General features: G+C 45.2%; 1 protein-coding gene across 2 annotated transcripts; it reads left to right on the top strand.

Annotated features, from left to right (window-relative positions):
- On the top strand, positions 1-18,926 carry LOC135375405 (uncharacterized). 2 transcript variants are annotated; one of them, XM_064608125.1, is made up of 5 exons: positions 1-81; positions 1,588-1,712; positions 1,850-1,945; positions 10,133-10,291; positions 12,490-18,926. In XM_064608125.1, the coding sequence occupies exons 4-5, from the start codon at positions 10,225-10,227 to the stop codon at positions 18,222-18,224; spliced, it is 5,802 nt and encodes a 1,933-aa protein (XP_064464195.1). In that variant the 5' UTR covers positions 1-81; positions 1,588-1,712; positions 1,850-1,945; positions 10,133-10,224; the 3' UTR covers positions 18,225-18,926. The 2 variants fall into 2 exon arrangements, with proteins under 2 accessions (XP_064464195.1, XP_064464196.1); XM_064608126.1 differs by lacking the exon at positions 1-81 and adding an exon at positions 682-697.
- Positions 18,927-19,224: the final 298 nt, after the last annotated feature.

Raw genomic sequence — 19,224 nt, 5'->3', positions numbered from 1 at the left:
ATAAGCGTCCCTCCAGACCCCGCCAGGTGATCGATGGAGCTCCATCTCTTCACGTGAACATCAGTGAAACTAAAGAGTAAGGTGAGATCCCCAATGCGTATATCTTTCACTATTATTTATGCTGCGTTGTAGCGTTTCACTGTGTAGTCCCGATTTCTTTTTGCTGTTCTCACAGTGATTGTAAATTGTACGTACCCTGCGTCTGGCTAACTAAATTTCACAGGGATCACCGAAGCGTGCCCTTGTTTCTCCTTGGATTAATATAAAGCGCCACTCTCACCGATGGGCGCTCAGAATTCCCACCTATTTGTGCCGTCTGCCTCTTTTTCCCTTTTTTGGCGGGTATGTTACGGTCAATTCGAATATTCGTCATTAACGTTACTAAATATCTGCGTAGTTCGCTCATCAGTATCCCCCTTATCATCTCAACACGATCTGTTGCATCCGCAGTGGGGAACAATCTCACTTGCCATCCCTTCTCGTGTATGGTGGTGTCTTTCTGAACAATTGTTGTCGTCTGTTTGTCATAGTTCGTTTTATAAAGTGTAAGTTTAATGATGTCCTCGCTAGGAAAGGTCACCTTGGGTGGTCTGCAGGTGCAAAAACAACTGATAAGACGATACGAACCCATGAAGGCATCACGTGAAGTACCCTCTCGAACCTTGTCTTTTCCTTAGTCACCGTGCAGTGAGTGTGTGTAAGTGTTGCTCACATAGGGGATAAGTTATCGTAATATATAATTTTCCCTTCTAGCTTAATTAATGCGTGTTATAATACACATTTTTATATTTGTGCAGTTTGTCAAGTGTATGATATTACAATTCTAACGGTCATTCGTGAAAAATATAAACGTAATGTCCTCCATGAAGGGTGAAGGGTGTGTCTATCAACGAGATGGCTATGAGCGGTTGTTTTAGGAGGAATTAAAGCTCAATAATATTAGACATGGGAGGGGGCATTTAAAAGATTATGGACAGTTTATGAGATATTTCACAGTTTTTGGGCATGACCTTATAAACGTCTTTTATTGCCCGAATACTTAGCGCAACTGTTATTATCTCTTTCATATATAGTGTTATTTGAATTCCGTGTGAGCGCCGCGAAGCAACTGTGACTATGAGTGACGTACAGACGTGAACAAATGGAGAGAGGACAGCAGGAAGGAGTTGGGGACAGGTGGGTTAATGCGCGCCCTGGGCCGACTCCAGGGGGAACTGTGGGGGACATTGGTCTGAGTCTTCGGAAAACCCAGGGAAAACCTCAGAGAGCACAGCCGGTGACAGGATTCGAATCCGTGTCACCTCCCAGTCTCGGCGTGGCGAAGCGATCATCCTAACCACTATGCTAGTTTCGGCATTATCCCTTATCTTAAAGTGAACCTCGACCGTCCACCAATCATCGTTTCGTAGCATGCTTTCTACCACATACACCTTGGCACGTCAAGTGAAGTATGTAATTACAAAGCATGGAGTGGGCCTTATATGGAATTTAAGACAAGACGCTTTCCGCCACGCTTGTGACGTCACGTGTCATCTCTAACGATGGCAGATCATCAGGGCGGTTTGTAAGTCACGTGGCACGTTACAGGAGGGACATTGGTCTGACCTTGGAAAGCCCATGACGACGAACCAGGAAACCATCAGTGCAGGGTCCAAAGACTGACACGTGATCCGCGGGGTACTTGGACAAACATCACGTCATGTCCAACAAAGGTATGTGAGACTCTAATACTACTATAGGCTCCATGGTGCGATGTTGCGGTGAGCCACATAGCATAGTTGGTCCCTGTGACCTTGGTCACGCTCGCATTCCCTCGACATTTATTTCTTTATTTTTTACTTTGGCGTAGAAGGTATTCGTTGAGTCATTCGAAGACACTCTCTCATCCAACCAAGGGCACCCAGGGGAACTGCGACGCCCTTACACTTCTATAACATCGAATAAGGTAAGTTCTGTCACAGCCTTCTGTCATTCAGAATCTTATTTCGTCTTCTGATCTGTTCAAAATGGGAGTCTTACGCCTCCCTGCCAAGATAGAGAACAAAAGAAATGTCTGCTGACGTCACAGGTTCCTTCCTAAAGGGATACAGTCGTCGACCTTGATACAGAACCCATAATCGAAACAATGGGACGACGCTGAAGTAAACAATGTAAAAATAGACTAAATTGAGAAATGAATCTCATAAATCGAACTTTGAAAGTAAACTTTCCAAAGTCGATGGTCTGTATCTACGACGTGCCAATAAAGTCGCAGAAAATAAAGTTTAAAAGACAAATTTATTTTACTGATAAACGAGTCCCGAATAATGCTGGACTAGCAAATCTTGACTGCTTTGGGACTAGCATCTACATTTTTGCCTTCACCATTCGATCAATCAATCAATCAATCGTTCCTTATTCCTTCTTTATACGTCCGCATCTGCAAAGTATCGATTTCATTCCTCCTGAATTCCCCTTCGGACACTCTGGGTTGCCAGACCAAACAACGGAATAAGTCACGTGTCTTCAGGACCTATACATAATATGACGCAGATGCAGACTAGCTGTTGGAGTAACCTCAGCTTGAGCAAGCCTCTGCGATGGGCGACACAGCCACGTCGTATTTGTTTTTCTTTGTCACCCATCGCTCAAGTTTCCTCAGCCTGTAGTATTGGGGACTCTAGTGTACTTATGTCATTGAAATCCTTGTACCCACACTGCGTTCTCTCAAAGTGTTGCTTCTACTTGTGAAGTATCATCAAGTTGATGTCTAAGTTTTGAGAAGTGCGCCGTCAGAGTTTGCGCGATCTGCCACACGTCTGGCCACATTGCTCCACTAAGTTCGCGCAAGGTTGGCACATTTTTTTTTAAACCACAAGCAAGAGTTCGCTCGTGTCCTGGCTCCACATCACACGAAAAGTCATCTTCAAGTCATGGGACCTTGTTTATGTTCCGTTTTTGACTCGGTGATAAAATATGATATACGATACCTCGATCACAAAATAAGGAACATAACGTGGAACTTTCATAAAAATACTGTGGCACTCTTGTACACCACTGTAGAACTCGTACACACCAATACATTAGGCGCGTGACGGCAAAACGCGCTCCGGCAAATATCAGGCCGAGGAACTTGTACCTATATTATTACTGTAGACATTTCTCTTTTTTTTTTTCGCGTGGAAAATATTTTCGCGTTTTCGAACGAAACTGCTTTGAGGAGTGATTCGCGAAAACTTAAATTCGCGACACAGGTTCCCGGGGGTGTTTTGCCCTTGCATATCGTGCCGAGGTCAATATCGGGCATATTTCGGCACGTACAGGTCAGGACAAAAGTTTACGGAACACGCGAGCTGTGTACTTTCATCTCTGCACGACACCCTAGCGGCAAGCGGGAACTGGCGAAATGAGGCCAGTTGACTGCCTCAGAGGGGTGGACGACTGCTCTCTTAGCGACACACTGCGGTAGTTTCGGTATTAATACTCTTGTATGCGCCAGTGGAGTGAGTTGAATTTGGATTGCAGTCAATCAATGAATAATCAATGTCAGCGTCAATTGTTTATCAGCTGGTCACCACTGACCCGAAATGTACTGAAAATCAAGTGCAATAGGGGTGGACGGGTAGGTGGAAAGCCTTGAACAGATTCGTGAAACTAAAGAACACTGATGAAACACATACCTTCCACCCCTATTGCACTCGACTTTCAGTGCATTGTGCTGCTTGGGCAGTTCCATAATAAACGAACTGTTTACAAGCTATCTTTCTTTCTCTTGTCTGTTAGGGCTTTCCAATAAAAGCAATACACTGTAAAGTGCCGCCACCACGATTCATCCTTGTTATCACTGTAATACCCCCTAGCTCCCGGTCTTAGCAATCTTTGAGTCACGTGCTACTGGCGAGCACAACAGTTAAATCAACTCACCTTGCGGGCACCATACCGAAACTACCGCAGTGTGTCTCTAACGGCGCAGTCGTCCACCCCTCTGAAGCAGTGAACTGACCTGACTTCGCCAGCTTCCGCTTGCCGCGAGGGTGTCGTGCCGAGGTGAAAGTAAAGTGCTCGTTTGTTCCGCAAACTTTTGTCGTGACCTTTACTAAGACATCCGTTGTTCACGGGGATGGCGACTTTCTAGGTCAATCCCTTTATTCTCCTCACATGGGTAATGGGAGAAAAGATCCTGTACAATGGCCTTTTAGGACCCTGCAGGAGGCCATAGTACCTGCATGTCAGCCAGTTCTTATTCATTATCACTCAGGGCACACACAGTTTGGTTGAGATGTCGTATTATCATACAAGTTGGCTTTGAGAAGGCGGGGAAATGCATGTCGCGGCTTCGTGGTATACGCCTCGTGCACAAACTAAAGGTGGCGCTTCGCGCGGACACTGCGGTGGGAAAGCCAACTTTTTGTGTGAGTCGTCCGATATGAAAGCCAGTCAAAAGTGTATGGCGAGCGTCATGAACATCGAAATTGTGTGAATCGGTTTTGTAACTTTGTGGATTTCAATCGCTTCAAACTCCGAACGACTAGTTTGGGTCCTCAGCGGTCATCAGACTATAAGGCATGCAGAAGCAGGCGTGTCTGCGTTATTACAATTCTTTTAGCTTTTCTTCGTAAGCACCGCACTTGCTTGTGTTTTCTTTTATACTTTTTACAGCAACCTTGCAAAGTTTGCACCTACAGCACAGGGATGCAGAATTCTCTTTAGCTGAGTCAGGAAAGGCGAAAAGGTCCAAGCTAATCGGAAATTCGGTTCTGAATGAAGAACATACATCATCACTCAACGCAACACGAACGATATACGGTCTGATCACGGCAAGCAATTAGGATCATTGGCAAAAAAGAAGACAGATAGAATCCACGGAGTAGCTTATTTTGTGACACGTATACGTTTGACGGCCGACATTAATTTTCTTCTCATGTCCACTTCGTGTGGATTTGGTGGGAAACTCTAGAACCTTGTACCCCGTGGGGCGTTCTCGGGTCCCGAAAAAAATAGTCCCTGCTTGCGTGGGCGGAAACAATGGTCTAACGGGGTTCCGTGTACACAAAAATAGAGCAATCACTCTGGAAACTCGATGAAACTGATCCTAGCTGACCAAATGTTGTCATACACCCTCCTGATTTTAGAAATTGGGGGACACAGGTTTCTTAATTAACATTGATGTTTATGAAGAATAAAAGCCACACGACATTCAATGGTGAACATAAAAGCGATTACATTCGCGTGCATATATTATTATCTATTAACATACGAGAAAAGGTCTATGCCTCCTTTTTCAACAAATGGGGAGAGCGAATGGTAAAACTCGATCGGCTGTGACGTGTTTCATCAGTTATCCGCAACCACACCCTTGTATTTTTGGGTGCGCAGGAGCCTAGGGGAAGCATTTTTCTGCCCACACAACCAGGGACCTTTGTTTTCCCCATACCCGGCATTATCATATGTTTTTGTACACCCAAGGACGCAACAGATTGTGCGGTACGGCATTACCTTTCGCAGTTATCAGTTCAGATGCGGCGTCAGCGATGCAAGGTGACGATTGAAAGCGTAAGAATAGCAATCGAAAACCGAGTGGACTCACACAACTAGTTCCTATGGCTGCCGCCACGATTTTCCGTGGCGCGGTGGACGCTTCGCACGAAGCCTATGGTGGAATATACGTGTACAGTGCAATGTGTTTGTAGGGGTAACGAAAGCGTGATCAATTTTCATTTCTTTACATCTTGCATGATGGCAGAAACCATTCTTCTGCGGCTTGCTTCAACTTTATATGCTGCATGGAGTAGAAAGGGTCGAGGTAATCACGGTACAGCGTAGAACGCCGCACAATTTTTGCCCCGATATGGCCAAACTTACCCGCGGGAACTTAAATTCGCGATTGTGGAGAAATGCGCGAAAAAGCGAAAAATAAAAAAAATACCTCTACATTATTCCTGTAGGCATTTAGTCTTTGCACATTTACGTGATTGTTTTCCCCATATCTAAATGTGCGGGTCGAATTCGGTTCCCTTCATTTTCATGTGGGTCAGGAAGAATGCCATGATGTCACATACTCATGGTGGCTAAATGTGTGTCATTTTGGAACGCACCTCTTAGGCGCCCGCACCAGCGTTGAGAAGCACCGGCGCTTTAGAAGCTGGTTTAGAGTCAGACGTAGTCTTCGCCCGTCGCAGCCATAACTCCGTGCCTACAGGAACCTATCGCTACGCCACTCTTCCTCATCTTAATCCTACCGGGGTCATAATCTAACGAAAAAGCCATCAAAGGTTTTCTCACTTCGTAACTTAGGGAAAGCGGTCATACTTGGCAACTGTACACGCGTGCTGGAATTCGACAGAAAACAATCCGTTTTCCCATTGTGTTTGCTTGTACTGCTGTAATAGGGTTGGGACCCCCAATGTGCACATTCAGTTGAAGAAGAAAGTCGCGCGTCTATAGACCATCGGTAGTGTATTCTATAGACCAGTTTCCGCGGGTGACGTCACAAGGCCGGTGTGGGCAAAACAAATTAACAGAGAGTCCAGGACAATGAGAATGGGCGACGCCATAATGCAAAATGCCATGGAGGAATGAAACACAAGGAGCGGCCCTTCCGACGGGACGAGCGTATCCGGCTTCGCATTGTATTCTGGGATACTCCTGTCTACCACTTGACCGCTCACGTGACCCTCCAGACAGCATGGCGCCAGCAGAGCAGACGATGCGAGCTGTAGTTGTGTCACACAGCTTATATGGCAGTATTAAGTTGAACGCGTGCCTGCGCTTTATTTCTGTGTGTTCGAATGTTTACTGTTCGATTAGAAGACCAGTAACAGTGTGCAGAACGCAAAAGGATTCCGTGGGACTGGAAACATCACGTGTTGCAACGGTTACTTCCAACGAATGTACGTCCCTTGATTAGGTGGAAAAGAATGCCGTTCCATTAATCAGATTTGTACAACAACAGAAGATATGAAATGAATCTGTGGCACAGCTTGAGGTCCCAAATGAACAATTCAAGATGACTCCAACACACAAGGCCGACTAAAAGTAAAACAACTGACCGTGTACTTACGAACAACACGTAGCCGTAGCCGTAACACATTACCATAGGTCGTTTCTACGATGGTGCTCACGTTTTCACAATAAATTACTTTCAAAAAGCAAAATCATACGGAGAGCAGCGCGAGAAACAAAGCATCGCAGAACCGAAACTTTAGAGGGGATCACGTGGTGGACAGGAAGCAATGGGCGATGTTGACTCGAGCGACCGCTAGAGGGTGGCTACGTTAGCCTGGCGCGGAGAGCCGCTCCTTGTGTTTCCTTCCTGCATGAGAAACGCGAGCCCATCAGAGCCCACGCCGTGCACAGCTCGGTGGCCGGTGCCAGATGTTGAGCATTGCTCTGCTCCCCCGACGGCTGCTGACGCATCGCGTTTCACCGAGTGCCGTCGAACTATGAACTCACCGGCGGTGCCTGATGATTCGTGTCGTTACGCTCCACTCCGTCTCACTCTAAAGGCGCTGTCACACTAGACCGACACGACACCGACACTGACATGGCGCCGACGGAAGACAGACTTTGTCACGGTACTTTGTATTGCAAAGCACGGCTGTGACACTGCGTCGACCGACAGCGACAGACGCAATTCGACAAAATGTCGCTTCTGTATGATACATTTGGATGAGAAAATCGGAAGACAGACAGTGTCCGACGATGTGTCGTCAGCGGTTTGATCGTTGCTCAATGTATATCGCCGACAACAGACACACACTGCACGAAAAGTTTTTTTTTTTCGGGCAAAGATTGTGGCTTTCCTACTCACGAACGGTATTAAATGGTAGAAGTATTTGCATTTTCTTAACAACAGCAACTATATTAAAAGCTTTCGTGCATGAAACCTGCATAGCCTAAGCACGGGGAATGCAGGTCACCCGATCATTAAGTAATCCAGTTACACACTCGTTTCGGTAGCATAATTTATTACAAACACTCTACTAGTTATGCGGGGACATTAAGTATTGTAACAAACTCAGCTTGGAGGACAGAGCTGACTCAACAGTTGAAGGTACAATAGTAAGACGGAAGAAATTGAACTTGCAGTTGCGGAGTCCGATTGTCCAGAAGTGGGGTATCGAAGCGTACATAGAAGAGTTATGAGGTCACCACTCGGAGCACAGTTGACAAATCCCAAAACTGAATAGGGGTCCATGAAGGCAAACAACACACATGACAGCGCACACAATCCCACTTCACCTGACGCAGTCACCAAGGGCCGCCACGGAAAGCGCATTGCAAAGCCTTCCAAGGAGAACTGAAGCACGGGAGACATAGCGTCATAGAAATGAGATACAACTGCGTCTGTGTTGGCCTCGATGTTCGTGATAATGACTACCAAGTATAAACAACGAGAATTCGACGTACTTTTCCCAAAAGGCTTATTCAGGACGCCATGTTAAAAGAAGGGACTTGTCCGTTGTGGCTGCCATTCAGTGCGCCAGGCTTGTTTGTCAGGGGGGTCCGTCGATAGCGGCATTCGGCGACGGCCGACATCCGGATGTGTGTGTCGACCGTCTTTTGTATGTGCAGTGTGACTGATTCGACGCCTTTGGATGTCAGTCGACAGGTTCTGTAGATTGTCGGCCCAGTGTGACACCGCCTTAAGCCAACCTTAATGAACAGAGCGAACGAGGAGGGAAGCAAAGGATGAAAGTATGGGAGGAGGAAAGCAGAGAGGAACGTACGGTGATAGTGCGGAGAGGGCGTGGAGGAAAGTGAAGGAGGAGGGTGCTACGAGAGGAGTCGAAGGAGCTGTTTAACTTTGTGCACTTAAAACGTTCTCTTCCCCACAACATTGCAAGGCCGGTGTACAAAAGTAGTGCAGGATACGCCATTACCGCCTACAAATTCTTTTGACCTGTTTCGGGGATGCGGCGGATGGCGCAGATTCCTTCACGCTACAAGGCGTGCGGAAGGGCTTCAAATATATTTCCACTCACGCACTCGGTTGGTTTGCAAAAGGATAGTCTTCATCCAAGAGACTAACATAAATGCACACCTCCGGGTTTGAAGCGGGTCCGTCTACCACAGAAGTTGTGACAGTATACTGATGCCTGTTAAATGGAAGAAACGGAGTACGCGTTTATTAGAGACGCAATTCTACAAAATTGATATACGTCAATGCCGGAAGTCCCGTAAAAAAGAATACGACAGAATACCAGGCTACCTGCTCAAAAGGTCTGCGTGACGTTGGGGCGAGCCCCTGCAGAGTGACCGCAGAGTGGCCACCCGGACTGCCGCATCCCTTGTGAACTTCTTCCAACCCTCCTATAACAGAGCCCACTTAAAGGCATGGTCTCTTCGGTCCCAGTCGATGCCAAACTGTACTCTTACGTCGTTCTTCGTGGACGACAGACTGCGGTATCCAAAATGCCCCACGCGATAGAGTGGCGCAGCTTGACTATCATTCGATGGAATCCATGGGAAATGCAGACGCCGTACGTTGATGGCATGCCGGAATTTCATCTCTTGGTGAACGACCAAACCTCACTGGCTAAGAAACAGTGAAGTCGCGGCATTGAGAAAAAGAATGCCGCAACCGTGCAGGTGCATCGCATAGTTTTGGGGCGTACTAGATCCTGCCGGATAACTCATACGAGACAACTCGTATCAAACTCGACCAAGACTAGCACAACCTGTACCTTGACAACTCATGCCAAGCGATAAATCGTGCTAGCACTGCATGACGTCCTGGTATAAATTGTCCCGAAATTAGCAGTCTTGGTATTATCATACTTTTAGTTGTCCTGGTGTGAATGTTGTGTGGTATGAGCTGGGTAGGAAGTAAGAGGACGCCGGAGCAGCGGAGGCTCCGGTGGCGTGATGTCTTTAAAGGGATTTAAAGTCCCTCCATTTAATGTCGAAGCTCTTTTCGTACGATAAAAGAAAATGAAAAAATGTCCATGTGGATTGTCGACCGATACCGAGTACAGTGGTTCCGCTTTCACGGCTGAGTTTCTGGATACGAGCGTCCTTTCAAAAGAGAAGTGAATTCCCCTTTTTTAATTCATCAGGTCACTTCCCTGCTTTGGAAAGAAAATCATGTCTTGGACTTAAGTGCAGTCTATACGGTGTTTTGTAGTACATTCTTCTGTTTCTCTCGCTCCAGATACCTTGCTCGTACTCTGCTACCTGAGCTGCCCAGGACGACATCAACACAGGAGCACACAGTCTGAGTGCCCAGGCTCAGGCTTTTACATAATGGACTTCTACCACCAGCTTGCCTGCATACGCGCCATCTTGAAGGGTTTCCTTGCTCTTCTGTACGGTACGTAATCTTTTTATTTAGCCCCGACTCCAGAATGCATTACCCAACCCCTCACGATCCCACGCGGTCTACACAGTAATTTTTTTATGCCCTTCCCGGTGTGAAAACTGTGTACTATGGGGACACACCCGAATTACACTTATACTACACTCCACTAAGCACCCGTGTTGGTGTCAAAGGGGTGTAATGTACCAATACACCCCGATCACACTTTTGTTACACACTATGCTAAATTTTGGAACACTCATATCAGTGCAAAAGGGGTGTATGCCGCACAATGCTCGAAGCTCCTGTGTTTTTCTTTTTAATTGTGATAATGTTTGTAATATATACAGTGTCTATATCTTCTTGTGTGTGTGTGTATGGATAACTTGGTACATGCGGATGGACGCGAAAAGATACCGACCACAGGTAATAGAGAGACTTGGGAAGCCGTACAGGGGTTAAAAACAATTGCTACTTTTATTACATTAAAAATTAACGGGAATTACGAGAGATAGATTTACAGTCCTATTGCCAACTGTAGGACAACTGTACTCATAGTTAGGGGTCGACGTTTTTTGCAGTCAGCGCTGCTTTCAACGGGACTAAATCTGAAAATAGGTGACAGGGGTTTGACTCCCTGGCTGGAAGGTTTACTGGTGCTGGTGACATGGGAATTAAAATACACGTGTCTACGTAACTAAAGAGCTAACTACTGCGAGTGATTGTGAACTTAATATACGAAAAGAAAAAGTAGAAAAACCGAAGATTACGAACAGCTAAGAAAAAACGAGGGAAGTTGGACAGAAACAGCCTTCAACAGCACTTGCAAATGTCGAAGGCAGGTTGCTGTTGCCGTGTCGACTTGGTTAAACCGGAAGGACTTGCTTAGCTAGCGAAGCTCTTCGAAGCTCTTGGAGTGCACAGCTAGCTAAGCTCCCAGAGACCAGCTCCCGTCGTATAGTGGTGAAGATGATCGCTTTCTACGTCGGTGACACGGGTTCGAATCCTGTCACTGTGTGGGTTTTCCGAAGATTTTTCCGACGAATGTCAGTTACTCGCAAGTCAGCCCAGGACGCATACTAACTCCCCTGTTCCCTACCGTTCACCGTCACGTCCTTCTGTCTTGGGAGCAAGCCTTTTTTTTCGTTTTTGGGGTCAATACACCCAATAAACACCCTTCGTTTGGGTGTAATATGTGACACCCCTGTTACACCCATCATTGGGGTGCAGCCTTTACACCCATAAGGGTGTGAGTTATCCAACACTCATTTTACACTCATAGAGGTGTAAATAAATTTACTGTGTATGCATGACCTCCTTACTCCGACCTAGCGTACCTGTGACAAAAATAATTCATTTGCTGTCTGAGTCCTGTTCTGTCCGTTTGTCTTGTCTGTCTGGGACCCTACCCAAGTGTTAGGTAACACAAGCAGACGAACAAACACTACTAACTGGAACGGACATACTCGAAAACTTCTGTTGCTTCACTCGTATTCTGTCCTAGCATTGTTCTGAATTCATTAATCATTTGTACTGATCTTTTATCGCAATATTATTGTTGCTTCACAATGCTGTTCAATGTTTGATCGTCCATATCGGCTTCATCGTGCAGTTCTAATGCTCCTGTATTTTCATTAAGAAATTCACGTTACATACATGACATTCCTTATCGACGAGACGTCCAAGTGTATTCTTTCTCTTTATTCTGTTTCTGTGTCTTCCTTTGGATTCAGTGTATGAAATGCTTCATTGTTTGTTTGAATCTAGTCTTGTGTACATGCATTTGTCCACATTTTGTCTACCTCTGTCTTCTTGCAAGGATATGATACGGTCGACGGCTATAAGGAAGCCGCACACTTCCACCCCACTGTCTCTTGTTATGTGTCCGATGAAACAAACCTGTTCCCGTGAAATGACCGTCGTGGCCTCCAGAGTCAAATAAGGAAACAAGTCAAGGTATCGATAAGCACTGAAAAACCAAAGACACTAGACAACAACATAAAAAAAAACAGCAGGGTAATACAGATCGTTGCTGCTTTTATTATGCAACGTGATCCCAGAGTAGAAAACAAGAGTCCCTGCAGACATAGTTGCTTCGCGGAGCAAACACCGAAAAACAAGAGTCGCGGTCCAGACAAATTACCACACTTGACCTATTTCTTGTATTTAAATTAGTGTTGCTTACGTTCCTAAATTCCTCGTTAAAATTACAGGAATGTCTCGCTTCATCTCCAAAGGCATGGCTTCGACATCTGAATTTGATCTCGACTTGGAAAGGTCGCAAGAGTGGGAAGACGTCAGGAAGGAAATGCACGAAGCCATTGCAGCGAAAGACGAGGCTCGTGTTCTAAAGTGCCTGGATGCTGCACCTGCATTGAAACTGTGGTTGGATCCTGTCACAGATGAGTCAGCTCGTTACAAAGCACTTAAAAAGAAAGCCTTTCGTATTCATGGCCTCTTAGTCTCGCGGGAATGTGGACTCAAAGACGACGAAGAATCATCGTGTTACCAAGGTCTCACACGCGTTGAACGAGCTGAAATTCGACGGCAACAATATTACACCACAGAATGCGATGACTCTGACATCGACTATTTGAAAAGCAAATCAGAAAGCATCACCAGATGTGATGACTTCGGTGTACGAAAGGAGAAGATGTTTAAGCAGCTCTCCAGTGATGAATTAAACAGGATTATTCTCAAAGTGGCTGCAACAGCGCCGCATCTAAAAATAAAATTCGACTACAGCAGTAAAAACGTTCAAGGGACCACGGGAAGCTGCAACAGAAGCGACATCGGCCTTACTAACTACGAAGAACAAAGAGTTTTCATCGGGGGACGTGCTGAAGAAGCCGTAGTCTGGGGAACACTTATTCATGAGTTATGCCATATGGCACTTTTTCTAGTGTATAGGAACGATGGCAAGCCTTATTACAGTGACGATACGGAGCGGGAAAAGCAATACAAAAACATCCTGAATAACATAAAACCGAAGCAAAAAGGTATGAAAATTCTCATCCAGCAAGCTTTTATGAGCAAGAAGAATGAAGAAGAAGAATTAATTGTACGGATCCCTCACGTTCTGGTTCAATATGGTTGCGAAAAAGGTCATAGGATTCTGGAACGAGAAGTACCCGAACTACTAAATTTTTTCAAGGACCGTGTCATCCTAGACATGCGAGAATACATTAAGAGTGGGATCCCCTCGGCAGACGCAGAAAAGATCAGAGAAGGAAATGCCAGACTCAAAAGATCTCTCAAGATTGGCAAACTTAACGTCAAATTCGAGAAACCATTAACGAACAGTGTGTGGAACAAAGGGCCCCTTCACGTATTTACGGGTCCAGAAATAAGGCTTCTGGAAATAATGGTTCACAACGCTGTGAAATCTTCAGGCCAGCCATACTTGTTTTTCGAAACATCCCAGAAGGAGTGGAAAGAGCTGTTAATGGACTACAAATGTGCATTTGTGCTCGTGACGGTCCGCCCTAACACAGAGTTAGGAATGGATCTCAAATTTCTGAGTGAAGTGTCCAGTGTGACTGGAGCGAAAGTCATCTTCCTTGTGGAAGACAGAGACAAGGATGACTTGTTGAAGCAAGTGCAAGAAGACGCATTCTTTGCCGCTGGACTTGTAGAGCATAACATCCTTGAAGCGAGTTTGAAGCATGTCGCGGAGAGCTGCAAAACAGAAGTTTTTCAAAAATCTCGCGTAGAACTTCAGGGCGAATATGTTTCTGGCTTTCCTGAAGCAATGAATATCAACACCTTCTTACGTTTTGTTGACACTTCGGTTTTCCTAAAGCTATGTGAATCACTGTACATTGATGTGGGACCTCCTCTTCATGAACTCGAAGAAGGTGTTAAAAACTGTTATGTGGAGCGAGTGTTTACAAGGGTCGTGAAAATTGACCTGAAAAAGTGCAGAATGGACGACGAGAATGAAGCTTTCGCACTTTTGGGGTGTCCGGATGATTGTGCTGCAAGACTTGTACCTCAAGGTTACGAAGCCAAACATCAGGATAATTTAGAGAGTTTTGAAAAATTTGTGGTCCTTCAGGAGCCACGTGACTATGAAGCTCTCCTGAAAAATGATAATTACCAAGGGAAGGTAGTGCATCTGTTGCGGATCAGTGAATCCGGTGAGGGACTGATGTGGATTAAATCAAATGACCGTCTCAGTCACCTTCCAATGATGGGAAGTCATTATTATACTACAGAGACTTTGCTGAAAGTGCCCGAGAAGGTCGTCCTCGTCACTGGCGCACCCGGTATGGGAAAGACTGTGCTAGCATCTCGGTTGTGTACACAGTTAAAAAGTCAAGACAAGAAGCGGTGGGTGCTCTACGTCGACCTTCCTCAGAGAATGGCATCGGTTAAAACTGCATCGCCTAGTCTGAAATATCTAGCGGATCTGTGTCAAGTACGAAAAGGTGGTCTGGAGTTCGTTCTGTTCGAAGAAAGCTTAAACAATGGAAGCCCTTTCGAGGTCGTCGTCACATTGGATGGCTTCGATGAAGTCAACGAGGAATGCCGCAACTGTGTGCTAAACCTTATACGGTTTCTAGCTAACAAAAAAGTTTACAAGGTGTACCTTCTTACTCGCACTGTGTTTAAACCCCATGTACAAGATACATTGCACAGTGTGTCATATGACCTCGTTCCTTTTTCTGATGAAAACCAGAATGAATTCCTCACAAGATATAGGGGCCAAATAGAAACTCCAGCCACCAGGAATGACGCATTTGCGCAAAAATTCCAGCAAGTATACGCGACATTGAAGGAGAAAAACAAGACAATTCTGGAAACCCCTCTCCTACTTCGTATGATGGCTGAGATGGAGAGCGGAGAAATCACGAAGTCGGGCGATTACTCTTCGCTGCTCGAAATTGCTGACATCTCCGCTGGCGGAAGTATATACACTGTACACATCTACAAGATGTTTGTCGAGTACAAGCACCTTGTGCACCGAAAGGAAAAGGTGAAGGAAGACATTGCCCTAAGTGCCGTGCGAGGGGACAATGACGCCACGAAATCTCCGTTCTACGCAAACCATGGTCTCCTCGCTATGAAGTGTATATTTCCTCAGGACGCCTTGAAAACCTTATTGAGTGAAGAAGAATTAGTGCAGTTAGATCCCGGAGGAAGTTTCATCAAACGCGTTGCGGACAATTATCTCAAAGAAGGTTTTGTGAATGGAATTAACGATGGAGGAACGCCCGAGTTCGTTCATAAGACTTTCGCCGAATTTTTCGCAGCTCACTACCTCCTGGAGAAGGCAAAGATCAGAGAAAAACCGAGCTTTAGGAACAAAGTCCTAGAATCGTATGGTAAAAAAGACTACGAGGGTGTAATGCTGTTGTTCGATGGACTGGCGTCAGAGTCCTATCGACTTCACTCTGCCGTGATGAACAACGACGTCTCATATTTTAGGCAACATGTTATCCAAAGAGAGGATATGTTGAAGGTGGATGAGCTCAAAAGGACGCCATTGCACGTAGCTGCCCTGCATGCTAATAAAACGGCATTGAAGAGGCTTCCAATGGATGATGAACTAATCATGGATGATTTGTTTAAAATGTCACCATTCGAGTACGTAGAACTCTTTTCCCCATGGGACGCAGAGTTGATGAGACATCTGTGGGAAGGACATCTGCGGGAAAGGTCTCTTATGACATATTTGCCGAATGCGAATATTTGGAAGAATTATTTCCGGACTGCGGATCTGAAGAAATATCTGCGGACTGAGACTTCACCTGTGAGAGAGAGACTCAACGTATTATGCGATCGATGTAGTGAGGAAGCAGTGAGACGTTCCACACAAAATCTGCGCAGGTGTGAAACCTTCGAGCAAAAGAGACATTTTCTTGAACGAGCAATATTCACGGCTGTGATACACGACCTACGAGGCGTTTTAGACGTGTATCTGAGCTATGTGTCCCCGAGAGAGAGTACAGGAAATCTAAACGGAGACACCATGGACCAATTAGAATCACGGAAGAATCGAAGCTCGAGATGTTCTGCAGAGTCTTCGGTAATTGGAAACCTTGATAGTTTTACAGATAGTAGCGGTAGAACTGTTCCTTTTTACGCAGAGTCTGAGGTTGTTTTCAACATGCTCCTTCCTTACTGCGATATGGGAATTCTTGATTATGATGGAAACACATTGTTGCACATTAGCGCGGAAGAAGGAAATCTGGAGACAACACAGTTTTACCTCGCACATATATCCGTTAACAATAGAAATAGACGCTTTGAAACTCCTTTGCACTTGAGTAGAGATGCAGAGATTGTGAAGCTACTTCTTCCTTCCTCAGTGAATGTTCTCGATTATGAGCAACACGCTCCGATGGATATATGTGCAAAGAGAGATGATTTGGAGGCCATGAAGTTGTTACTCCTTCGCACTGGCACATATGACACACATCACATGAGACTGAACACAACACTTCATGTGGCTTCGAAGTCTCATTCCCTTAAAGCTGTGACGTTCCTTCTACCTCACACAAGTGCGCACCTGCTTAACTGCGAAGGAGAAACGTGCTTAGACGTTGCTACGCCAAGTCTGAAATATCGGTTCAGGTCGGATTTCAACGTTGTAGGGTGTCTCATCCCACACTCGCTCGTGAACTCACCTGAAACGTTCGGCTCATCACCGTTGTACGTCTGGGCGAAATGTGGTGGAAGGAAAGTGATGCAAACTCTATGGCCTTATTTGCGACACAGTGACCCTAGGCATGCACAGAGGATCAGCAGAAGCTCCGTGTATGTGTCTGCGAACGGGGATTTCCAAAAAGAAATTTGGTGTCTGAAACTTCTCTTCCTCCATTTAGATGTCATCGCTGGTGATCTTCATAGCCGTAAACTGCTACATAATATTGCCAAGGACAAGCTACGCGAGATAAAAGAAGTAAATTATATTAATTACGTGAAGTTCTTACTGCCGCATTTAAATCTCAGTGAGCAGGATTATGTAGAACGTGGAGTAGAAAATGAGGACATTGTTACCTTATATCGGAGGTGGTCGGACATGAATAACACCGATCATCAACACATTGACGATGTCGACACGGAAATGGTCGACAACGATGGCAATATGAAGTTGCTAATAGAAGCAGAGGAAGGAAATGTGGAAGCTGTTAAGATTCACCTCTCCCCTTCATCCGTGTGCTTTACAGATGAAAAAGAGAACACTGCATTGCACTTGAGCGCCAGAAAGGGACACCCAAATGTGGTGAAGCTTCTCATTCCTTTTTATACATCAGTGGACGTGATCAATGTGTATCGAAAAACGCCCATGCATGTGTGCGCCTCAAATGGACACCTGGCTGTTGTGAAGTTATTATTACTCCGCTCTAGTATGAGTTCCCGTGACAATGTTGGAATGACACCTCTTCACTGGGCCTGTTACAGTGGTGCCGTTGATGTCGTGAACTTCCTTCTTCCCCACTCATTCCCTAATATGTGCGACACTTGGGGTTTCACGTGCTGCGCTTTTTCCGCGATAGAAGAGAAAATGAATGTTGTGAGATGTCTCATCCCTCACTCTCTTATGAACTGTCCTCATTGCATAGGCGATTCACAAGAGCGATTCTTTCCAAAACGTTATATGAGAGAAGAGCTGGTGACATTATTGCCATATTCTTGTGATTATGACGCAGCGAGTTTATTGACTATTCTCCCGCTGTCATCTCGTAGGGGCTATACGAGGATGAGAACTACGCCTTGTCTGAAACTGATGGTACTCCACTCAGATGTCAGGGCAGTAGATAAGTGTTTACGTGAAGCACTGAACACCATTCGAGAGTTTTATGAAGAGAGTAATCCAATCCTCTGTTCAAGAGAGACTGAGATGTCACTACTCCTGAACTATATTTCTCTCTTGCTTCCACATGCAAATGTTTCTCCTAAGGAGGATGAAGGCAAGAAACTATTACAAGGAGCCCTTTAAAGTAGCGAAGGTCCCGAATTGATTAGCTTCCTTCAGAAATGGACTCGCTTGAGTGACTTTCGTTCATGACGCTGACGATTGGCAACGGTCGTGGTTAAGTACCAAGTGGCACCGAGTTGTCAGTGGACACGAGCTCTGAAGACGATATAGCAGTTTTATTAGAGCTTTCAACACAGTATACTGAGACCTTGCCTGCATCCGAGAAAGGACAAATATTCAGCCCGAGTCAAAAATGAAACAAAAAATCACTTTTGTGGCGGCCGTGGCTAAAGCGTTTTTTGTTCTTCTTGTTCCTTATGTTACAAAGTACCGTTCCGTAGTATGTTCATAAGGTGATCCGAAAATGTGTAAAAAATGAGTTTATTCCTAATGTGCTAGTTATATGGTTGGCTACGGTATACCGAAGTATTACCTTACTGCTGCATGTGAATATGTTCATATAGAGTATCTCACCTTTAATATCTCTACTACAGCGATTGAGCATCACGTTCTTAAAAAAAAGTTGCTCAGTGTTATACCTTTTAGGGTGGTAATAGCTTGTCACCAATGTTAGTCGAAAGATGTGTGAAGTAGAATCCATCTCGCAGTGTGGTACGCTTCAACACTGGATATATGTATATGGGTCCTAACGTTACAGCTCTTGGTGTCAACTGTATATACCCAAATGTCAAAGAACGTAAATAAAACGGTGTTTTTCGCACATTTGAGAAGGCTTAATTCAAATTATTTCGGAACTCTCGCTCACTTCGCTGCAGAGTTGTGTAAAGTAACTATTGTCTAGAGAAACATACGTACGAGACACTCGTACTTTTATTACGACCGAATAAATGTACGGGTTCCAAATTGCTTTTCCAGTTACGATTACAGATTACAGTGTAGTTACAGATTACGGAACATATTACTTTGACGTAATCAAGGTTTGTATAAAGGAACCAGGACTGGCTCAAAAATGCCCGTCACAAATTGGATTTGTGTACGTGTGATTAAATGATTACATGCA

Source organism: Ornithodoros turicata, unplaced genomic scaffold, assembly GCF_037126465.1.
Source record: "Ornithodoros turicata isolate Travis unplaced genomic scaffold, ASM3712646v1 ctg00000858.1, whole genome shotgun sequence".
Lineage (NCBI taxonomy): Eukaryota > Metazoa > Arthropoda > Arachnida > Ixodida > Argasidae > Ornithodoros > Ornithodoros turicata.
The sequence above is the reverse complement of the archived record's forward strand: the minus strand, read 5'-3'. Positions and strand labels throughout refer to the sequence as shown.

Excerpts from the sequence above, each read along its gene's own strand:
- LOC135375405 (XM_064608125.1), top strand. The coding sequence starts at position 10,225 with ATGGACTTCTACCACCAGCTTGCCTGCATACGCGCCATCTTGAAGGGT. Across the intron at positions 10,292-12,489 it reads TTTCCTTGCTCTTCTGTACG|GAATGTCTCGCTTCATCTCC; the intron begins GTACGTAATCTT and ends TTAAAATTACAG.